Source organism: Gouania willdenowi, chromosome 11 (genome assembly GCF_900634775.1).
Source record: "Gouania willdenowi chromosome 11, fGouWil2.1, whole genome shotgun sequence".
Classification (NCBI taxonomy): domain Eukaryota; kingdom Metazoa; phylum Chordata; class Actinopteri; order Blenniiformes; family Gobiesocidae; genus Gouania; species Gouania willdenowi.
This window is the reverse complement of record NC_041054.1, coordinates 13,149,899-13,169,813: the sequence shown is the minus strand read 5'-3', so window position 1 is coordinate 13,169,813 and position 19,915 is coordinate 13,149,899. Positions and strand designations below refer to the sequence as shown.

The window sequence follows — 19,915 nt, the reverse complement described above, 5'->3', positions numbered from 1 at the left end:
CACCATATACGACAAGTCATCAGAACCGGTCCTCATCTGTTTCCGTAACTCCTCAATAGCCAGACGGACTAAATGCTCCACCTCTACCAAACTTGACTAGGTTTTCCTTCTGAACAGATTACATTTTTAGCAATATCTCTTCAATATCCATAAAGACATCACAACACTGTGTTTATGAGCTAAAGGAGAAAGAATCTCTTTGTTATCAAACCCAACTGTGAACAATAGTTTAATGCATTCATCGATATACGGCATTTTGTGAATGGCCACAATCTGCTGTTTGTTGTCATAACAAATTGGCCCTCATCAGCTTCTGTAGATTACAATGCTGTATTTTGAGTTTATTTCTGAAATGTTGACTTTAATTTTGTCTTTTCAACTTTAATCTTGACATCTTGACTTTATTCATTTGCCCAAAATTATTTTCTGCATCAAAATTGGCCCTAATCCTCTTCCGTATATTGTATGGGGAGATCCTGAGAATTGAAATAGTGGAAAGTTGATTTTCTAGCGCTTGGAGAGCAAAGAACACGTCATGAACGTGACCTCATGTCAAACACAAGCTGAATAGAAACCTCTAGATGTGGCGATGCAAATAGGAGTGTTTGTAAAGCGTGGACAGGTTAAAACGCACAAACAACAACAGATGTGTGAGTCAGAGCTTGTGCAGGTTTGTATTTGTACAGAGGTGAAACTAATGGGTCACAAGAACTCACAATACTGTAAATGATCTGTTTTTATGGGTACTTGTATATTTATGAATCAGTGATTTTACTTGTACTTAATTACATTTTAAAAGAAGTAAAGTCATTTGTTACATGTATACACCTAACCGTTACTGAGTAAGTTAGGATTATTATTTTTTTGATTTTTTGTTTAAAATAGATCAACGAACATTGTGAAACTACAATCAAATGCATCACATCATAGCCGACCAATTAGAGTAAACGTAGTTCACCGCACCAAATCAAAATTGAGTGCTGGTTATTTTCTCAGTTTTAGAGTTGATAAATGTAGCCACACTTACAGCCTGGGATTTTTTTTATTATTATTATTATTTTCAATTTAATTCATTGGTGGTATTTTATTCTGAAAAGAATTGTACATTTCAAGTTGGGAGATGAGATGTTGACTGTATGCAAGGGAACCGTGAGAAGATTTATTACCTAACATAAACATATAGGGGTTTAAAAATAACTAATAACTATTTAATTAAGCTACTTTTTACTTGTACTTGAGTATTTTATGTATGACTTACTTGTACTTGATATTGAGTACAATTTTAATCAAATCAAGTGACAGTACTTTTACATATCAGTACTCTTTACACCTCTGTGTACAGTGTGGGACAGTAAAAGCTTCACCAGCACTAATAACTATTGCATGTAAGTGAACAAAGGCACAAATCCATGGACTCTGGAGGTCTGATCATGGACACTCAGTGGGGACGTGAAGCGCATCAGCATTCAGGATTATTTTTGGAGCTTCCTTTTCTCTCAATGATGCAGCGCCTCCTCTTCCTCCACCTCCTTTATAGGATAAATCTGGATTCATCGGAAAGCGTGGGCGTGTTACGGGGGGCGCGTGAAGCCCGCCGTGGAGGAGGAAGTGGAAGAGGAGGAGGAGGAGGAGGAAGAGAGCAGCACGCATTCCTAATCAGGTACCGTGCCGCGCGATTCCCGATGACATCATCATTCAACACCAGACTCACCGCATCGCCGTTAACTTCCACGTCACCCCACCCACTTTTATTTCAGCGGACACGCGCACACAGGGTGCCCTCTTCCTAATCGGATCCTGACGGGACAATGAGCTCGGTCTTGATTTGGTGACCAAAGGAACGCGCACCTCACAGGTTGGAGGTCTGACGTCCAATCAGCACCACACACACACACACACAGTAAGACTAGCCGGTGATAAAGTCGTTAAAGCCGCAGTCAGACTGGAGGAGCCCCCACATTACCAGCAGGATGTGAAACTGGTGGCACAAACACTGCGTAACGAGCCGCTGCACGAAACCCCCTCATCAAGCCCAATTAGAGATAACCCGCTAATTATACACACACACACGCACACACACACACAGAGAGAGTCAGGGGGAGTCAGGCCATTATAAATCCCCACTCTGAGACACAAAGGCTGATGTGTGTGTGTGCGTAAAAAGAGGGGGTGGGGTGCACGTTATTCGTGTACGACCAATGGGGGCTGATATGTAGGTCGAGTGTAGGATTTTCCAACCGATCGCCGACAGTCGGTGTTAATAAGCGTGCACTACACGCACTAAAGCACCTGGCTGCCCGGTGAACAAAGAGGGGAGACTCACCGTGGCGGAGTGAACCAGCAGCGCGCTGAGCGCCAGCAGCCAAGGCAGCTTCATGCTCGGTGCGCGGACACGGAGCAGCGTCCCGGTGCCGCCGCTGCCTTCGGGGTTTCAGGGGAGGACGAAAGGGATGCCGTCGGTGTCTCAGAGCAGAGGTGTGAGCAACTTCACTGCACGACCATCCGTTCCTCCACGGGAGTAAATCCCAGGCTTTACGCACGCCGCTTGCAGCGGTCTGTCCCGGTCACCGGAGCAGCAGGCGGATTACCAGCAGGCCTTAACTGCTTACCTCTGCCAGGCTCTCCAGTGTTAGCTCTGGAAACGTGATAGTTTACTACCGGGAGAGCAGACCCCGTCTCTCTCTCTCTCCCTGTGAGACTGTGAGACTCTTCCTCCTCTTCTGATGAGGGCAGGATGTTCCGTATGGTGACGCTGCCTGGTCTGGGAGTTTGGCAGGAGGAGGAGGGAGGAGTGCGCGTGAAAATATCTGCGTGCGTGCGTGTGTACGTTGGTGTGTGTGTGTGTGTGTAGATTTTGGAGGAAGAAGGTGGGGGGGGTGGTGGGGGGGGGGATCTCCGTGCGTAAAGCCGAGGATGCCCCCTGCAGCTCGGTTCGACACCCGCAGCCAAAGAGCGACCAATAAATAACACACACACACACACACACACACACAGGTTATTAATCAGAGTTGGGAGTCTGGATTCCTTCTTCCAGAGGTGGTTAAAAAAAAAAAAAGTACTTTTTCTTTTATTTGCTTTTTTATTTTTGTTGTCCCACCCTTACTATTTTTTTACCCATCCATCCATTTTCTGACTTGCCTGCTCCTTCTTTCAGGGTTGGGGGATCTGCTGGTTCCTATCTCCCTTGGCATTAGGCAGCTGTACACCCTGGACTATTTTTATTTACTTTTTTACATTTATTTACTTTTTTATTTTTACTATCCAACTCTTACTAAGAATAATAGTAAGAGTAGGACAATATATCGTGCAAACAAGATATCGCCGTATCAAAACTTCACACGATATATCGTCAATAGTTTCACGATATTGACGTTTTGTTGTTCTCACTGTTTGTTTATTGTCGTAGTGGCTCCCTTTGTACACACGACTACAGTTTCATTTAGCAGACGCTTTTATCCAAAGTGACGTACAACATGAGCAGTTGGAGTTAAGGGACTTGCTCAACATCCCACAGTGATGAACCAAGTTGGATTGGAACCGGAGACCCTCCAATTACAAGCCTAATTCCTTATCCCACCTTCGCCACCAATTCTTATTTGTATCTTGCGCCACGAGAGTTGTCTTTTGATTTAGTTGTACGTTGCATGTGTATAATGACAATATAATCATTATGGTCTATTACTGCAAAAAATGTTGCCATGATATTATTGAAAAAGAACACGTTTGTCTTAAATCTTGGCCGTGTTGACTCTTTGAGATTGAAGTTAATGCAAAGATAGAAATATCTTCGGTGAACTGTCAGTCTCAGTTTTTTTTTACTCTAAATAGGAAAAAAAAAATGGTCTTGTTTATGTTATTGTTTCATCTCGATTTTATATTCACTTTACTTTAAAAGGTTCTACCCAGATGTTATGTTATGTAATGCCCTGAGTTAAAATAAAGGCATAATTTTATTTATTTATTTTTTTCAAAATGTATTATTTTGTCTTTTTGTCCCTTTCCAAAAATATCTTAACGTTATCGTCAACACAATTTATTGTCGCGTCTTGTGAACTTCGTAAATCGTCCAAGCCCTAATATTTAGTTGAGTTAGCTCAAACACAAATGAGTGCTGGTTTGATTAAATCGTGGTAATCTTTCTTTTTGGGGTCAGACTCCAATTCACCAAAAATATGTTTCTTTTTTAATTGTAGGAGAGTATATGGAGAACATGATTGATGATGATTTCATCCAAAGTCGTGCCATAAATTCTATGCCAATGTTTTCTTCTCAAACACCATCAAGACTTTGCTGATCTGTGCCAGTTGGACAGTTTTTGGTCCGGGAGCTGATGGTGCTCCACAGGGTCCCTGAAGTCCTGGACAGGAAGTTTTGCCAGCAATTCCCTCTCTGTGCCAGTCATGTTTAACGCTCTTCAGAGTGTTTCTGCATGTTTGTGTAGCTTTTGTCGGAGAACTCCATCCTCTACCGGGGGGCAGCATCCTTGGTAGGGAGGCCCAGATTTCCCTCTCCCTGGCTACTTCGTCCAGTTCTTTCCATTCCATTTTCATTCATTTAGTCATGACCTAAAGCTCATGACCACAGGTGAGGGTAGATCCTACCCTCATCATCGACAAAGAGCGAACAGAGATCGAGCCGTTCCATGAAAATGTCTCCAAGCTGCTGTTTAGCGAACATGCAATAGTTCTCCTTCACTTTACAAACCTGTCTGTGCTTAACAATTCATTCTAAGCACTGTGCAGTTCAAGTGTAATGAGCCTTCACATAGGTCCGCTATACATTCCCCTGGTTACATCCTTTTAAAAACAAGTTGTTTTTTTTTTACCATTCAGGAAATGGTCCTGGTCCAAGTCAGACTGGTCTCTTCACAAAGATGCAAATAAGGTCATGGCTGCCACCTCTCCTTCTCTCTCTGTGTTAAAGAGAATAGTCACCACCAAAAAACTTGTTTTTTTCCCCCCCCAAGGATAATCAGAGCCTTTCACAGCCTTTACATTCTCTCATCCTGCATTTGACCAACTGGGATTCATCAGTCATGGTCACTAGAGCTGATAACGACTCATCAGTGGCATTCTTCAAAAAACGAACTTCAGTGTGAGTGTGTGTGTGTGCAGAAGTTGTGTGCTGGTATAGAAATAATAAAGTATCTTATACATCTTGCAACAAAGCACATATAACACTAACACAGACAGATAGGAGCATGAAAACCAGCACTTTATACATGACACATTCACACACATTGGAAAGAGCTTTCCATTTGAAACACAATAGTTCTCATACTTTGCCTTGTCTACTTTTATGTATTAAAGTTTATATGTTTCAGATGGTATTAGGCCTGGGCAAGATATCGAGATTTAAGATACTGCATATCGAGTTTTCTATTTTGGCGATATAGAAAATTACAAACGCGCATATATCAATATATATATATATATTCATTTTTATAGCTTATTTTGTATTAAAATACTATTATTTGGAGTCACTAGTTTTAGGAGACCTACCTCGAAACAAGCCACATCACACTCACTCACACGTGCTGTCCCTTATAGGAGAAAATGGCAAAAGTGGCACATATTGTGCAGATGTTTGTTAATAAATGTGCCTGTGTGGCATTTTTCATCAGCAAATGTAACCTACAATTGTTTTCATTTTTTGACTTTGATTTAAAAATATGAAGATTCATATCATATGTCACCATTTTGAGATGTGAATTTTGGTCCATATTGATATTATGCGATTCATCGGTGCAGCTTTGAGATACTTCAGCATGGTTTACCATCTTAGTACGGTGTTCACTAGCCTATCCTGGCAGAGTAGACAGCACAGCTTTATTTGTGGACATTCTGATTTCTCTGCGTTACCATGACTGCTACCTAACCAGACTGGTTTTGAAGCCCTTGTTATTATTGGGACTCAACTGGCTCCATGCCAAGGCTGAACATGTAAGAACAGACTCAGATTTACTGAAACTGGAGCACAGAGATGCTACAATGCAATCTGATCAACCAGGGATGGGCAACTATCACAGTGGGGGAATACTAAATTGTGATTGTATCTGATCTGAGGGCCACGTTACCAACATTGATGTCAGCATGTAGAATAATGATCGATGTGAGCATTAATGCAGGGTAAGAAAACAAGGGTTTTGTCTTTTTTGTCTTTGTGGTTTTGTCAATTTTTAGTCATCGTGTTTGTTACTTTTTGTGTTCTTGTAATTTTGTGTATTTTTCTGTCATTTTGTGCAATTTGTGTGTTTTTGGAGCTATTCTGTAATGTGTTTTTTCTGTGTTTTTGTAGTCATTTATGTGGTTGCTGTGTCTTTCTTGTCATTTTGTGTATTTTTTCGAATTTTTTGTGTACTTCACTGTCGATTTCTGTGTTTTGGGAGTTATTTTGTGTATTATGCCGGTGTGGCATACTGGGATTACATCGTACTGAGATTGCATATGCTCATAAAATGAAATATTGCTAAAAAAAAAAAAAAAATTTCAAAGTGAACGGACATGTTTTATTTGTTTATTGGAATAGGTTAGAGTTACAAACTCAGTACATGACACTGGGCTTTATATTCCTTCCAACTTCTTGAAATACAATTTTTGGGGGCCTCACCAAATTAGACCGAGGGCCACAAGCGGCCCCTGCACCGCCAGTTGCCCATGCCTGGGATAAACTGTAGTCACTTTTCTTGATCTCATTTATCTCTTGCCTATTAAATACAGTAGTTAACTGCACACCAAGAGACCAATGACTTACATAAACCTCACAACCTTTTTTATTCAGTGAAGTTAAATTAAAGGACTTTTATTAGGGGTCCTCTAAATGTAATCATAGTGTGACTAATCACACCAGGGGGTCAGAATAATATCCCTGTACTTCATTAATGAGCTGCCATTAATACTGGTATTTGTCAGTCAGTGTAATGTTATGACAGGGTGTTTGCCTCATTAATCAGCCACATACTGTAAATAGACAAACTCCTTCATTCAGATGAATGACATCAACCACTGCACAAACTGGTATATTTGCAATTCCTGAAGAAAATGCAAGTGCGGATGCAGATGCTGGCGGGTGTCATTGAACCTTGCATCAGTCTTAACCTATTGTTAACATTAGCATTAGTATTAACATTTGCGAGATTTAGCATTAATATTAACCTATTCCGATCATTAACATTTGTTAGCTATGGCATTAACATAGCTAGCACGAGTTAACTAACATTTGCTAGCATTAGCTAACATTTGTATTAACCCAGAGTCATTTCCTAGCATTAGCATTAATATTAGTCGATCATTAACATTTGCTAGCTATAGGATTAACAATAGCTAGCACTGGCTTACATTAATATTTGCTTGCATTAGCCTAGCAATAGCATTAACCTAGCATTAGCGCTGCAATAGCATTTTGTTCGCAAACGTTTTAAGGTAAAAATTGGACTTGCTTTACTCTAACTTAATTAGCCATTTACTCTACAAATGAGCTAAAAACTGACTGTAGTTGAAGAGCTGTAGGTAAAAAAACATTGAAGACAGAGAAAAGTTGAAAAACAACAGATAGCTGAATATTTTATAAGCTTAAGTTCAAAGTTGAAGGCGTTAAAGCTTAAAGCAGAACTAAGTACTATTTCACCTTAATAAATCCTTCTCATAGTCCCTGTGAGGGTAATACAAGTGTTTATGGGGTGATTGGGGGGTATTTCATCTCTCCCTGGCCAGAAAACCGTACTTTCCCTGCCTCCAACCCGGTGGCAAAACGTACTGCTTTACGGCAGCCCAATACAAACTGATGCTAGATCATGATCAGCCCCGTGGCTGCACACGGTTGTCTACAAATTCACTTTTCTCAAACATATATCATGGCAGAACCAGCAAAAAAAAAAAAAAGGCAGAGAAGACCAATGTCTGAGGAACGGAGCAACTCCATTCAGTGACAGCTCAGCAGCAACACACAGCAATCACACACACTGTCGTCACAGCGACCGGCACGCACAAGCTCATAACCCAGTGCTCCAGCAGGCAGCACACACACAAATATCCATCCATCCATTTTCAGAAGCGCTTTGTCAGCACACAAAGACACACATTTCCACACTCCCTTCCGTATTACTCTCACGTCATTCATTTATTTTTACTTGTCTCTCTTCCTCATACTGTTCACATGGTACTATGTGTGTGAAAGCACCCTTATTGTCACTGTTGTAATAGGATTTCTCAAGTGATCGGTTGCTACCGTCTTAGGAGAGCAAAGGTGCGCATGTAGCTGTTCACACGTTTTGATATCTTAATTGTTAAAATCAGTCTAAAGCTGAAGGAGCTGAAACGCGCCAAAATTCTGTGACAGAAGAAAAAAAATGGATAACAACCAATAAAAAGAAAAGTAAAAAGCAGTTTGAGGCCAAGAATACACAACACGCAGTTCAATTTTCAAAGTTTTTTTGTTCAGTTTGGTTTCAAAATAAAGATCACACAATTGTTTAGAGACAATCTACAACAGGAGTTACAAAAAATAGTTGCCCAGGCAATAAGCATACACAGGTTCTGTTAACTATACACATATGGTTACAGGTGTGCTCGTAGTAAATATACACAAGGCTTGCTCCAAATGTACACCGCGCTGAGGCGGGCGGCCTCTCTCACCCATAAGGACATGAACAGTATGATACAGCACTTACAGCACTAGAGAAATGCCAGAAAACACAAGAATCTCCTTTGTACAATCCATTGGTTTTACCCCTGAAAACAGTCATGGGTAGAGGAGGGTCTTCCTTTCTTCCCTCCTTAAACAGCAGACCTCAGACACATGACTGATTTCATTGGGTAAAGCCTTCCTATAAAAAATATTAAAAAACAAAAAAATCCAACAAAAAGTAAAACCTTCAACAAAACCTAGAAGACACGACCAAGTCTAACAGAACAGAACATGTCCAATCGGGAGTCAGTGGGATATTGACGACTTAAGTTAAGCAGTGACGAGATAAAGATAATAAAACCAAGCGTGGCCAATCTTTGTACAAGTACTACGCTGTATAGAAAGGGCTTTTCAAAACAAAAAAAATTTGATATTACAATTTACAATATACAACAACTCATATGTCACAACCAAGGAGGTGAGAATATACACTGAAATGCACAGGTTTTTTTTTCTTCTTTTTTTTTTTTAAGAGAGATTTTTTTTTTTTTGTCTTTTTTTTCTTCTCATACCAAAAAGGGTGGTAAAGCACTTTTACATTACAAGGGTTTACAAATGTACAATTATACAGTCAGAAGAATGTGGTCACTACTAGGATACATTATAGATACAGATTCAACATCAAAAACCAGAAAAACTACAAAGTTTTATATATATATTTATATATATATGCAAAGGTCTACACCAAGTATACACGTTATATTTATAGAAGCAAGACCAGAAGACAAATCTCCCATGCTAAATGATCTGTCCGCTGGTTAGCCGATGGTGTGTGTGTGTGTGTGTGTGTGTGTGTGTGTGTGAGAGTTCCACAATGTTTTTTTCTGATGTCAGACAATTTAAATATTTATTCCATCGCATAGTGGTAAATAGCTGGGATGGAGGAGGGGGCAGTTGTGTGTGCAGCACTAGCAAAAAGTGAATGGATTTTTCTCAGACACAATGGGAAGAGGAACTGAAAGGGGAACCAACACAAAAAAGAAAGAAAAGAGGGGGAGTGAAGTGATGAGTGGATCATGTGTCAACTCTCTCTCCATCTCTCCACCCTGTGCCCTCCTTTCCTCCGTCCCCTAGTTTTTACAGGCTGGGGCTCAATGTGTGTTGGGGGGGGGGGGGTGACAAAAAGAAATATCTAAGGCTCCTCCCGGAAGGTTGTCATGGTAACACTGGTCCAAGGGTACTCCGCATCCTTAGTGGGAAGGGTTTGGATGCTGGGATAAAGAACATGATCCAGACTAAGGGGCGGGGCAGGGAGGTGAGGAGGGGGTCAGCTCATTAGGTGAGGCCGCCGGGGGAAGTCTACATGATGCCATTAGGAGGACCACAGAGAGGACCCAGGTCAACCCCGTTCTTCATGTAGTACTTCTCCAGCTTGGCCAGGATGTGTTTTCCGTACGTGTACTTCCTCAGGGTGGAAATGTGAGGCCGGATCTGTGTGGGACACAAAAAACACACACATCTCTGTTGGTGAAACACACTCGCACACACATCGCTTTACCGTCGTTCAGCACTAGCGCCGTATCTAAATGTACAGTTGAGGCCTAGCCTGGTTGCTAGGTAACAATTAAACTCATGTGCAGGCGAATGAGCGCGGCTCCCGTTACACGCGCCGGTTATTTGATGCCAAGTGCATTTAGAAACTGATCAATACAAACAAATCGACTCACTGTCACACTGAGAGGTTTAGAAATGTGAACGCGTGTTTTTTTTTTTTTAAATGAAGCCGACATAAACAAGCAGTGCTCTGCTGTGACTGAGCAGGTGTTTTTAGCAACAACAAATTAATTGGAATGAACTATGTCACTATAATTACAATCAACTGAAAGTGGTGGGTAAAAAATGTGATCTTTAACACAACCAGACATTGTGATGTTTCACACAAAATCTAATTTTTTTTGTATTTGCAGTTAGAAAACTGAAACAACCTACAGTGACACCTGTGAAATCACTTTCACTAAACCCATGTTGAACATTTGGGTTTGGTTGGTGCTGCTAGCTGGTCTTTAAGCTGAATATAATATAATATGTATATTTATATTTATTATCAGCTAAATCCACAGTATAGGCGTCACAGTTCTATAAATGAAAGATCATTTGTTCCAAAAAAAAATGGAAAAGGTCGAAATTGCCTCTGGAAATTAACTTTGTTTTCATCACCACCATAAACACTTTTACTGACATTTTCAGAAGTTTTACGCAATGCATTGTGGGATGTGGAGTCCAGTAGAGGGTTTCCTTTTTCCTGCTGTGATTTATTGTGTTTCTTTGGAGGACAGGAATTCACTTGACACTATTTTTGCTCTAGTTTGATTCCGTTATATCACCTCACTCCACGAGACATTCAATTTGAGCTGGATTCAGATATTTCCGTGTAGACCCCAAAATAAACATCCACCATTGTTTTGCCACAATTTCCAGTTCATGAAAACACCAGAAATGTGTTGGGAAGTTATTTTGGCAGAGATTTTGGGGACAAAGAATTCACTAAAAACACTTCCATGCATCTGTTTAAGGGACTTCATGTCACACAATGAAACAGGCAAAACATACAGTACATCTTTTTTTTCTCTCAAGCAAATGATTATTTATATATTATTTATTGATCTATGAGGCCTACACTATGTCTTTATCTGATTAAAAATGATCATCTCCAGCAGCTTTAATGAGTGCCTCAGAATGCTGTAATGACAAACTTTAGAAAAATATGAGTGCACATAAATATTTAATTGCTAGATTAACAGTTTGTTATGTGCAGTTCGAACCCCAACTCAATGCAAGCCTCTTTGAATGATAGAAGTAATTTAAATGCAGGTGGAGTTCTGTAAAGTTGAGGTTCACAGACAAAGTGTGGAGGAGCTTTAAAGCACTGGTCCCTAACAACTGTGGTACCATTTGGTTATTGGGTCACAAAGAATGAATCAAGTTTCTAGAGCTGATCAGCAGCATTCTGGTGTGAAGACATTTCCCAGTAAAACATTTTGACAGATTATGAGTGCATGAAATTCATCTAAAACTCAAACACATAGAAGCTCCACCCACCTTATGCATTACGATTTTGCGCTGTGTGGGCTCAGCCACGTCGATCATCTTCTGCACCACATAGTTGGCATACTGGTCCTTCATCATGGTGTATAAGGCACTGTGGGGGCCCTCAGTCAGGCTGCACACTTCATCTATAAGCACAGCTCGCTCTGCCCGTGACGCATGGGTCACACATTTCTCCACCACGTTACTGAGACGAGACGAGGGGAGAGCAGGGGTTAGTTCACACTTCACTGTGCGACAAGAAGATACTTTTCAACAAGAAACCACAAGACTTTACACAATACATTGCACACAAGGCACAAAAGAACAAACTGTCCTTATCGCTTATGTTCAAAAGAAAAACAGTTTTTGTTTTGTGTCTTTTTAAGAGTACGGAGACGTATGCTTTTCATTTTCAAATATATGGAAAGGTGTGTCCGAACCATTAACTGATAGTGTATCCCAAACAAAAAAAACAAACAGCATAATATATGCTGTAAGTTTTTACAGTAATCAAACTAAAAATTATCAATAACTGCTACAATAAAATAAAAAATTCTGTCATTTGGCACAGTACTAAGAATTAGCTAATCACCAAAAATGTTCAAGCCCTAATCTCCATCTAAACATCACTTAAATTTTTTGCTTTGAGAATTTTAAAGCAAGAAACCTACATTTCCAAAAGAGAGAAATATATATATATATATATATTTAGGCAATACTAAAGATGTTAAGAATAGAAACAAATAGTCTTAAACTTTAAACCTGTCCACAATCACATGTGAAGTGTTACCTGGCAAACTTGTGCTGGCTGAGGCCCAGTACGTTGCCTCTGATCTCTGCCACGATCTTACTTTTATCTTCAGCTCGGCCATGCTCCAAAACGTGCTGGATCACGTAGTTGCCATACTGGTCCTAAATAAACCAAACCACAGAGACACATTGACTCAAATGTGAGGAGGACAGCTGGTGCCTCTGACGTCGTTTCAAACACAGGCGGCTTCAAAAAATATCTCCAGGCTCTGGAGGAGTTCCACTGAAGCCAACTCGAGGCGTTATTATGATGAGAAGCTAAACTGAGAGTTTGTTTGCGTCTGTGCATCACCTGCACGAGTTGTTCCGTGTGCTGGTGGAGCTCCTCAAGTATGGGCAGTGTCTGTTCCGGTAAGCAGTGTTCAAGGATGCGTTGGATGACTCTGCAGCCGTAAGGGTGGGTGGAGAGGGCAAAGACCTGCGAGATACACACAAATAAAAGCTTGGAAATGTATACAGCACTCGGCTTAAAATGTTAAATGTCTGTAGTAGAAGAGGGAAGGTGGATTTATGACCTTAAATTATAGGAGGAATAATTTCAGAATCCCACAGGGAAGGTTAAAGCAGATTCCTGACATGCTTTTAGCTGAACAAACAAATCTGAGTCACCGAGTGGAAAATGTGCTGCTGCACAACAAGTAAACACATTAAAGAGCCGCACATCAGTAAGTCCTTCTACACCCTTAGTCCTGAATCAAGTCTGTCAACTGAAACTTTCCTTGGGTGCTGAGATGACAAAGCCTTTAATACTTCATGCTAACATTTAGATTGTAGGCAGTAGAATGGTGTTGTCTGTAGGGCAAAGTCTCTGTGGTCAAAGAAACGTACCTTGTCCCCGAAAAAAGACTGAGTGTTTGTCTGAGCACTGGCGGTGACAGTATGCCAAGTATCTTGAGGCAGCAACTGTGTGTGTGTGTGTGTGTGTGTGTGTGTGCGTGTGTCAAGCACTGCCGAGATTGAACGTGTAAATATTTATGGAAGGAGTGCAGCGGGGACCCACCTGTCCCTTGAAGGCGTCAATGATGAAGTGCAGCGCGTGAGGCTGGACACATTCAATGCACTTCTGAACCACGTGGTTTCCGTTCTGGTCCTTCACACACTTGAGCACATGGCCGTCCAGCTCCCGCACCATCTCACTCTGCAGGGATCATGGGGAACAGACGGAGATTGGGTGGGAGAGGGAAACAGAGCAGGTCTGAAATTGTGGAGGCACTTGTGATTGTTTGCAGAGAATGAAAAATTGCCACGAGGCGGTTTTGGAAACTTATTTTTTCCTGTGGCTCGCAGCTAAACAAAATCACCAGACATCTGCTGTCATCCATTACACAAGAACTGATGACTTTTTGCCACACGGAACTTACTGTGGAGTTAATTATAAATGTTCATTAACATAGTTTCTAATGGCTGCAGTTAATCATTTGCATTTAAACCAAAGGATCATCAGCATTGTTCTGTGTCGATGGTGGTGCATGAAGTCAGTGATAAATATTTAGTGCTGAATTGTGCTACATACATTTATCAATGAAGTGAATGAAATGTTTGCATGTTTGAAAGAAACAGAGACTACTCGTCTCAAACACACATTCATGTACTTGTACAACTAAAACCTTGAGAGTTCATGAAGACTTAGAAACACTTAATGTCATTTAAGAAGGAATGGGGAGAATGTTGCATCAATCCCAGACTCACACAATCAAATTAGCGTGTACTTACAATGACCTGCTGATCCGAGGGGATGAACTCCAGAGCTTTCTGAATGACTCTGCAGCCGTACATCTGCAGCGCCAGAGATAGGACATGACCTCGAATCCTCTCCGCCAGAGCCAGCTTCTGGTCCAGGCTGCCAAACTGAGAGAAGCCAGAACAATACACCTTAATACTGATACATTGCAATGCATTTTCCACATAAATAAGCTCCATTATCATTTGAGAAAAAAAATCCCCTTAGTGATAAAGACCAGCAAGGCCAACATACCTCAAAGAACTTCTGGATGACATAATTCCCAAATACGTCCACCATGAGCTGATAGGCTGCCTGTAATATCTCACTGAAGACTAGCTGGCGCTCAGCTGGACTCGCTCGTTCCAGTTTTAGCTGGATAAACCTTCAACAGACAGATACACATACTTTAAATTAATGAAGTTCCATGAATGACTATTTATGTTGTGCAAAGAAAAGCCTAGTCTTTCTAAAGATCCACTTAGAGTGACAAAATATGCACTACATTAAAGCCAAAAAATAAACAAAACCAGGGGGAGGAAGAGCAGTAAAAATTGGTGAGACCAACGACCCGATCCTATATTGTTCACCTGGGAAACTCAAATACAAAGAATAAATTGGAAGTAGAGGAAGTATAAAGCAGAATTTAATGTTTATAACCAACACGAGGAGAAGAGTCAAAAGGACGAACAGCAGTGAGGAGTTGTTAGTGTGAAGAGGGAATTAATAGAGGATGGATGTGAAATAAAGCAAGGACTCTACTGACCTTCAAGTTTTATACATAAGACATTAGATTTATGCTGTCATTAGCATGAATAATGTGTCATGAAGGCTGTCATTAAGTGCTGTTTGCTAAATTATGACACTTTTGGAGCTATGTTGGCATTTTATGGGTGAGGTGGAGGGATCTAAGTGGGGTTAGGGTAACTAACGACACTTAATGACACCTTACACATGCTAATGACAAGTTTCATGTCATAATAATGACATTGTAATGTCAGCCTTATGTATAAAACTCCACGTAAAGTGTTACTGTGGTCTGTAACAACTACTTGATGGCACATACTAATCAAAGCACATGCATTAAATTAATTCCATTATGACTCAAATTGTCCTTGATGTACTTTTGGAATCAGATCTGCATCACCTAAATATTGTCTCAAAGTCTTCTTGAGACTGGCCTACAGGATAAAAATGGTTTCTAATGTTTGAAGTGTATGTTCAGGGCTGTCTGTTGGTACCTGCTGCCGTGCTGGTCCTGACTGAACTCCATAATGTGCCCAGCTATGTCTCTTAGCTGCAGGTTGGGGTAGCGGTTGTTCCTGAAGTCCTCCAGCAGACGGCTCCGGCCCGATGGCATGACGTCAGACATGCCGTAGCGTAGCCGTGACGACGGGAACAGCTGGCTGCTGGGTGAAAAAAGGGAGGAGCCTGAGCTGGCGGCGCTGCGGTACTTGGCTTCCGCCCCTGGAGCCGCAGAGATAAAACGCCCACTACCATTGGTCAGGCCTCCTGCAGGGTCAAACAAAGTAGCAGTGATGTCACAAAAAACAATTATTGCCTCAATCATTAACTGTAGAAATACAGGAACATCATCAAATCCAATTATATCGCAATTTACAGGCTAGAGAGATACTCATTTTAATCCTGTAAACTGAAACCCTCGAGGAACGTTCTTATTTGATTGAGCTACTTAAGATGACAGCACAGCAGTATTAAAATGTTCAGACTCAAGTACAAATTACATCACGCCTTGCAGCAAAGACGTCTGACAAGCATGGCAGCACAGCTGGCTGCTCCACTGTTCTCACGTTCCTGTTCCCTCATGTTATATGTGATTGTCTATTCATGTTTCTTGGTCGGGATGTAACTGAAACTGAATTTCCCCTCGGGGATTTATAAAGTATAATCAGTCAATCAATGTGATTGTCCTTTACTTTAATGAATACATACTTTGCTTCTCACATGGAGTTAAACTGACAGGTGTGACCCTTTTCATTATCCAACATGGAAAATTCGGATTAAAATCTAAATGAAAGATTTCAAAACGTTCATTCCACAAACAAAGAATTTCATAAACATCAGCTAATAACAATATATCCCAGATTTATAAAGAACATATGTCATTGATAATGCTGTGTCCAGTACATCACAGCTATAGAAACCCATTAAATCAGGAACTAGACAATACTTAATGAGGCAAAACGTGTAAAATAGTAAGTGGTAAAAAATGCCCTGTTCACACCAAGCAAACGATATCAGACATGAGTAACTGCATTTATAGACAAGTCTGTCATGGATGCATCAATGTTGAGTAGAAAAGGTCAGTGGGTCGTGTGCCTTCCAACTAACAAAAACTGGCAAACTTTTGATCAAAGACTGACTAACAAAATGTATTAACCCTGAAATTATCGGCTTAATTTATCACTTGTATAACACAACATTTTGATTTTAAACTCGATTGAAAACATGGAAACTGATAGCATTTTATGTCGAGGTATTTGAAAATGGCCTCTTGAGGGCAATAGTCCAGACTTTGGGGATCACTGGTTTCATCCCCACTCAGAGAGGATCTATATTCCACTTACAAAGTGTAGATGAGAATAAAACAGCCAATCCTCTAAACTTCAAAAGATGTTCTGTACTGCACGCTGTATTAGGCCTGAAACAACTAAACCGCTTAGGAAACTGAGGCTATGCATCGTTTAATTAGTGTTAGTGGAGCCACTCAACCGACTGTACAGGCAGGGCAGGTTTATTTTCTCTGAATCAAGGCAGAGATATACATCCAATTATGTATCGGAAACAACAATGCACTTACTGCGTGTCAATTTAATTGCAGATAAAAAGTGACCATTAGTAAATGGATGTGTTTTTTGGCTCGAGTTGCCTCAGTGACAAGTGCATTTAACAAGCGATGATTCAGCTGTATTTGGTTCTGGAGCACAGAATCACACGTAACCTCCATCATTTCAAATGTTTCCAAACCTGTATTATAATAAACAATAAAAATTACATTTAACAAAAGGAAATTCCATGAATATGGATATAAAACAGAAATCGGATAATGATGTTAAAACATAGCTACAAACATTGCACATTATCGCAGCCTAAAAAACGACAGTTACAGCGTTTTACTTTTTCAGCTACGAGTCAAAACTTTATTTATCTTTTCTATTGTTGAACTTGTGCGACGAGGTGCGCTCTATACCCTGGAAAATACGCTTCTGAAACAACCGTTCACTGCAGCCCTACTTTGTATTTGTACTTTATGACACTTACAGAGTTCAAAAAGACTTTCAAGGCAAGGTTATCCATCACCGTCCAAAAGTCCTGGTTTTCAGTGCCTTAAGACCTATTTTATCAACACTCAAGAGGATCCTTTGCATTTTGCTACACTGTGTAAGCTGTTTGAAGAACTGCTGACTCTGGGGTTTTCTTCAATCTCAAGTTTAAAGTGTTAAGCATTTATTCTTCAGCCAAGAAATAAATTCAATGCTCAGTTAATGAAAACGAACCAGCGGAAAAACTCTAGGAATAGTATAATCTAACCTTTAGTTAGGTTTCTTCTTTAAATACTAATATTGAGCAACCAAACACAACAAACCAAAGAATGAAAAAAACAAAACAAGAAATGTTCACAAAGAAGAGCATATTGTTAAAGGCTTACCCAGATTGAGGTTTGATGAGGAGCTGTGATTGGACAAAGAAGGAGGAGGTGTGAGGGAGTGAGAAGGCCCCTGGTTGGGTAGGGGCATGCCCACAGGACCAGGGGAGGGGCTAAAACCCAAAGTGCCGTTATAGAAGCCCCCATGGCCGATTGGGGTGAGGCTGGAGGGTGTTCGTTTGTACAGCTCACTGTTGCCGGTCAGAGAGTCTCGCCGTGAACCACTGCCACCACCAGAGTTAGCCACTAGAGGGAGACAAAGAAACAGGTCTGAACATAAAATCCAAATATTTTGTTTTGTGCAGCTAGATTTATGTAGACAATTGGTGCCCAAACTACCCATGCAGACATTTAACCTAAAGCCATGTACCCCCCAGTCCTGCACACTTTTGTTTTTTTATTTATTTCGGCAGTCTTCAAAAAAACAAAAACAGAACAAACAACACTCAATTGTCTAATTCTACAGCTGAAAGGGTTTATACATACCCACCCAATTACAACAAAACAAAATGAGGTTCTCTTGATAATATCACACACACACAAATTCAAATTATAATACTATTTTTACAACATACATTCAATATATATTTTGCACAAGTTTTAGATACAGTATACAGTTTATAATATGCACATCAAACATATACATACAGTAAATACACATGAATGTACATAATATTAATATTATACTATTTCATATCTGTGACTCAAATTTCATCAAATAAATCTAGTGTGGCAATATATAAACCAATAATATTCTCAATCACAATATATGCATTTTAATAGGTTTATTAAGTATTAATATATTTTATACCATTATATATATATATATATATAATTGCTGTCCTAGGTAAAATTGTTGCTCTTCTTTCTCATACTTACTAATAATATGTCTTAAAAAGCTGTTGGCGCTTTGTCTTATTTAATCCTTTAGGCAGTTCCCTAATTTAAGCACTGATATTGTTATACTCATTCTTTTTAGTGTTCTTCTAGCAACTTAAAAAACATAATCATGTAATGTTATATATAATGCAGCCCTACAGTGAAATGTGTCTCTGTATTTGACCTATCCTGTTAAGGAATAATGTATAACAAAAAAAAATTAAAAATAAAATAATGTGTAAGCACAAGTAAATATCTTTGTTCAGAATTATCGCTTTATTTAATTAATTAGCCTACTGGCATTTTCAGTGTGAAACAATCTGTTTTTTTAAAAATAGAAATCTACAAAACAATTGTTGATTGAACATAAAGCAGTAATACAACATCACCCTGAAACTGTGAAATACAACTCACTACAACTTTAAAGAGAAAAGTGAGGTTGAGTGGATTAACAGAACTGAATTTCATATTTGAGCTTTTTTGATGAGATTGTTTTTCTATATGGATTTCTGAATACATGGAGGCTCCTGACTGCTGCTTGATTTATATTCTAGTTTCCAATGTCGCACTGAATATTTTTATTCACGTACCCCCATCACAATTTGCTTAGCTCTGGGGGTACCTGTACCCCACTTTGGGAACCTAGGATCTAGGCAAAATCATCAATTTTTAAAATTATATCCAAGCAATAAGTATCAGTCTCACCTGCAGTACCAAAGCCTCCCAACGTGGCCCCTAAAGTAGCGCCGAGTGAGGACGACGCAGCCTGGCTAAAACCCAGCGAGGCAGACCCAGGTCCTGGCTGACCAGAACCTTGTGAGAAGAGAGAAGAGCTCTGGGAGGAGGAGCTGAGGGATGAGGAGCCGTAGAAAGAACTTCCTCCCAGTGCACCTCCAGGGCCCCCCTGCTGCTGAGGCTGTTGAGAGGTCATGGCACGAAACGGGCCATTAGCCCCACCACCTAGACCACCATTGGCACCGCCTGCAGAGGCAGCTGCTGCAGCAACTGCAGAAGAATACATGAGGAAACATTAGGTCAAACTGCAAATCTGTGACTACACAGGTTTTACTTTAAGAACAACAAAGTGTAAATTATTTCCTCAGCTCAGTTTTGTACAGAGATCGTGA

At 40.2% G+C, this 19,915-nt stretch overlaps 2 protein-coding genes across 5 annotated transcripts in view; both read right to left on the bottom strand.

Annotated features, from left to right (window-relative positions):
• Window positions 1-2,777, bottom strand: part of sdc3 (syndecan 3) — a 47,412-nt gene extending 44,635 nt beyond the window's left edge. Inside the window, exon 1 of the mRNA XM_028461445.1 lies at window positions 2,324-2,777. Within this exon, the coding sequence (XP_028317246.1) occupies window positions 2,324-2,377 (54 nt within the window). The 5' untranslated portion in view covers window positions 2,378-2,777. The remainder of the gene's footprint in view (window positions 1-2,323) is intronic.
• A 5,635-nt stretch (window positions 2,778-8,412) lies between these two features.
• Window positions 8,413-19,915, bottom strand: part of pum1 (pumilio RNA-binding family member 1) — a 29,421-nt gene continuing 17,918 nt past the window's right edge. For all 4 annotated transcript variants that reach the window (XM_028461030.1, XM_028461032.1, XM_028461033.1 and 1 more), the window contains exons 14-23: window positions 19,494-19,793; window positions 17,913-18,155; window positions 15,484-15,754; window positions 14,498-14,627; window positions 14,236-14,370; window positions 13,523-13,660; window positions 12,815-12,940; window positions 12,503-12,624; window positions 11,725-11,917; window positions 8,413-10,116 (exon numbers count right to left, since the gene is read on the bottom strand). In XM_028461030.1, coding sequence (XP_028316831.1) covers window positions 9,985-10,116; window positions 11,725-11,917; window positions 12,503-12,624; window positions 12,815-12,940; window positions 13,523-13,660; window positions 14,236-14,370; window positions 14,498-14,627; window positions 15,484-15,754; window positions 17,913-18,155; window positions 19,494-19,793 — 1,790 coding nt within the window. In that variant the 3' untranslated portion in view covers window positions 8,413-9,984. The remainder of the gene's footprint in view (window positions 10,117-11,724; window positions 11,918-12,502; window positions 12,625-12,814; window positions 12,941-13,522; window positions 13,661-14,235; window positions 14,371-14,497; window positions 14,628-15,483; window positions 15,755-17,912; window positions 18,156-19,493; window positions 19,794-19,915) is intronic.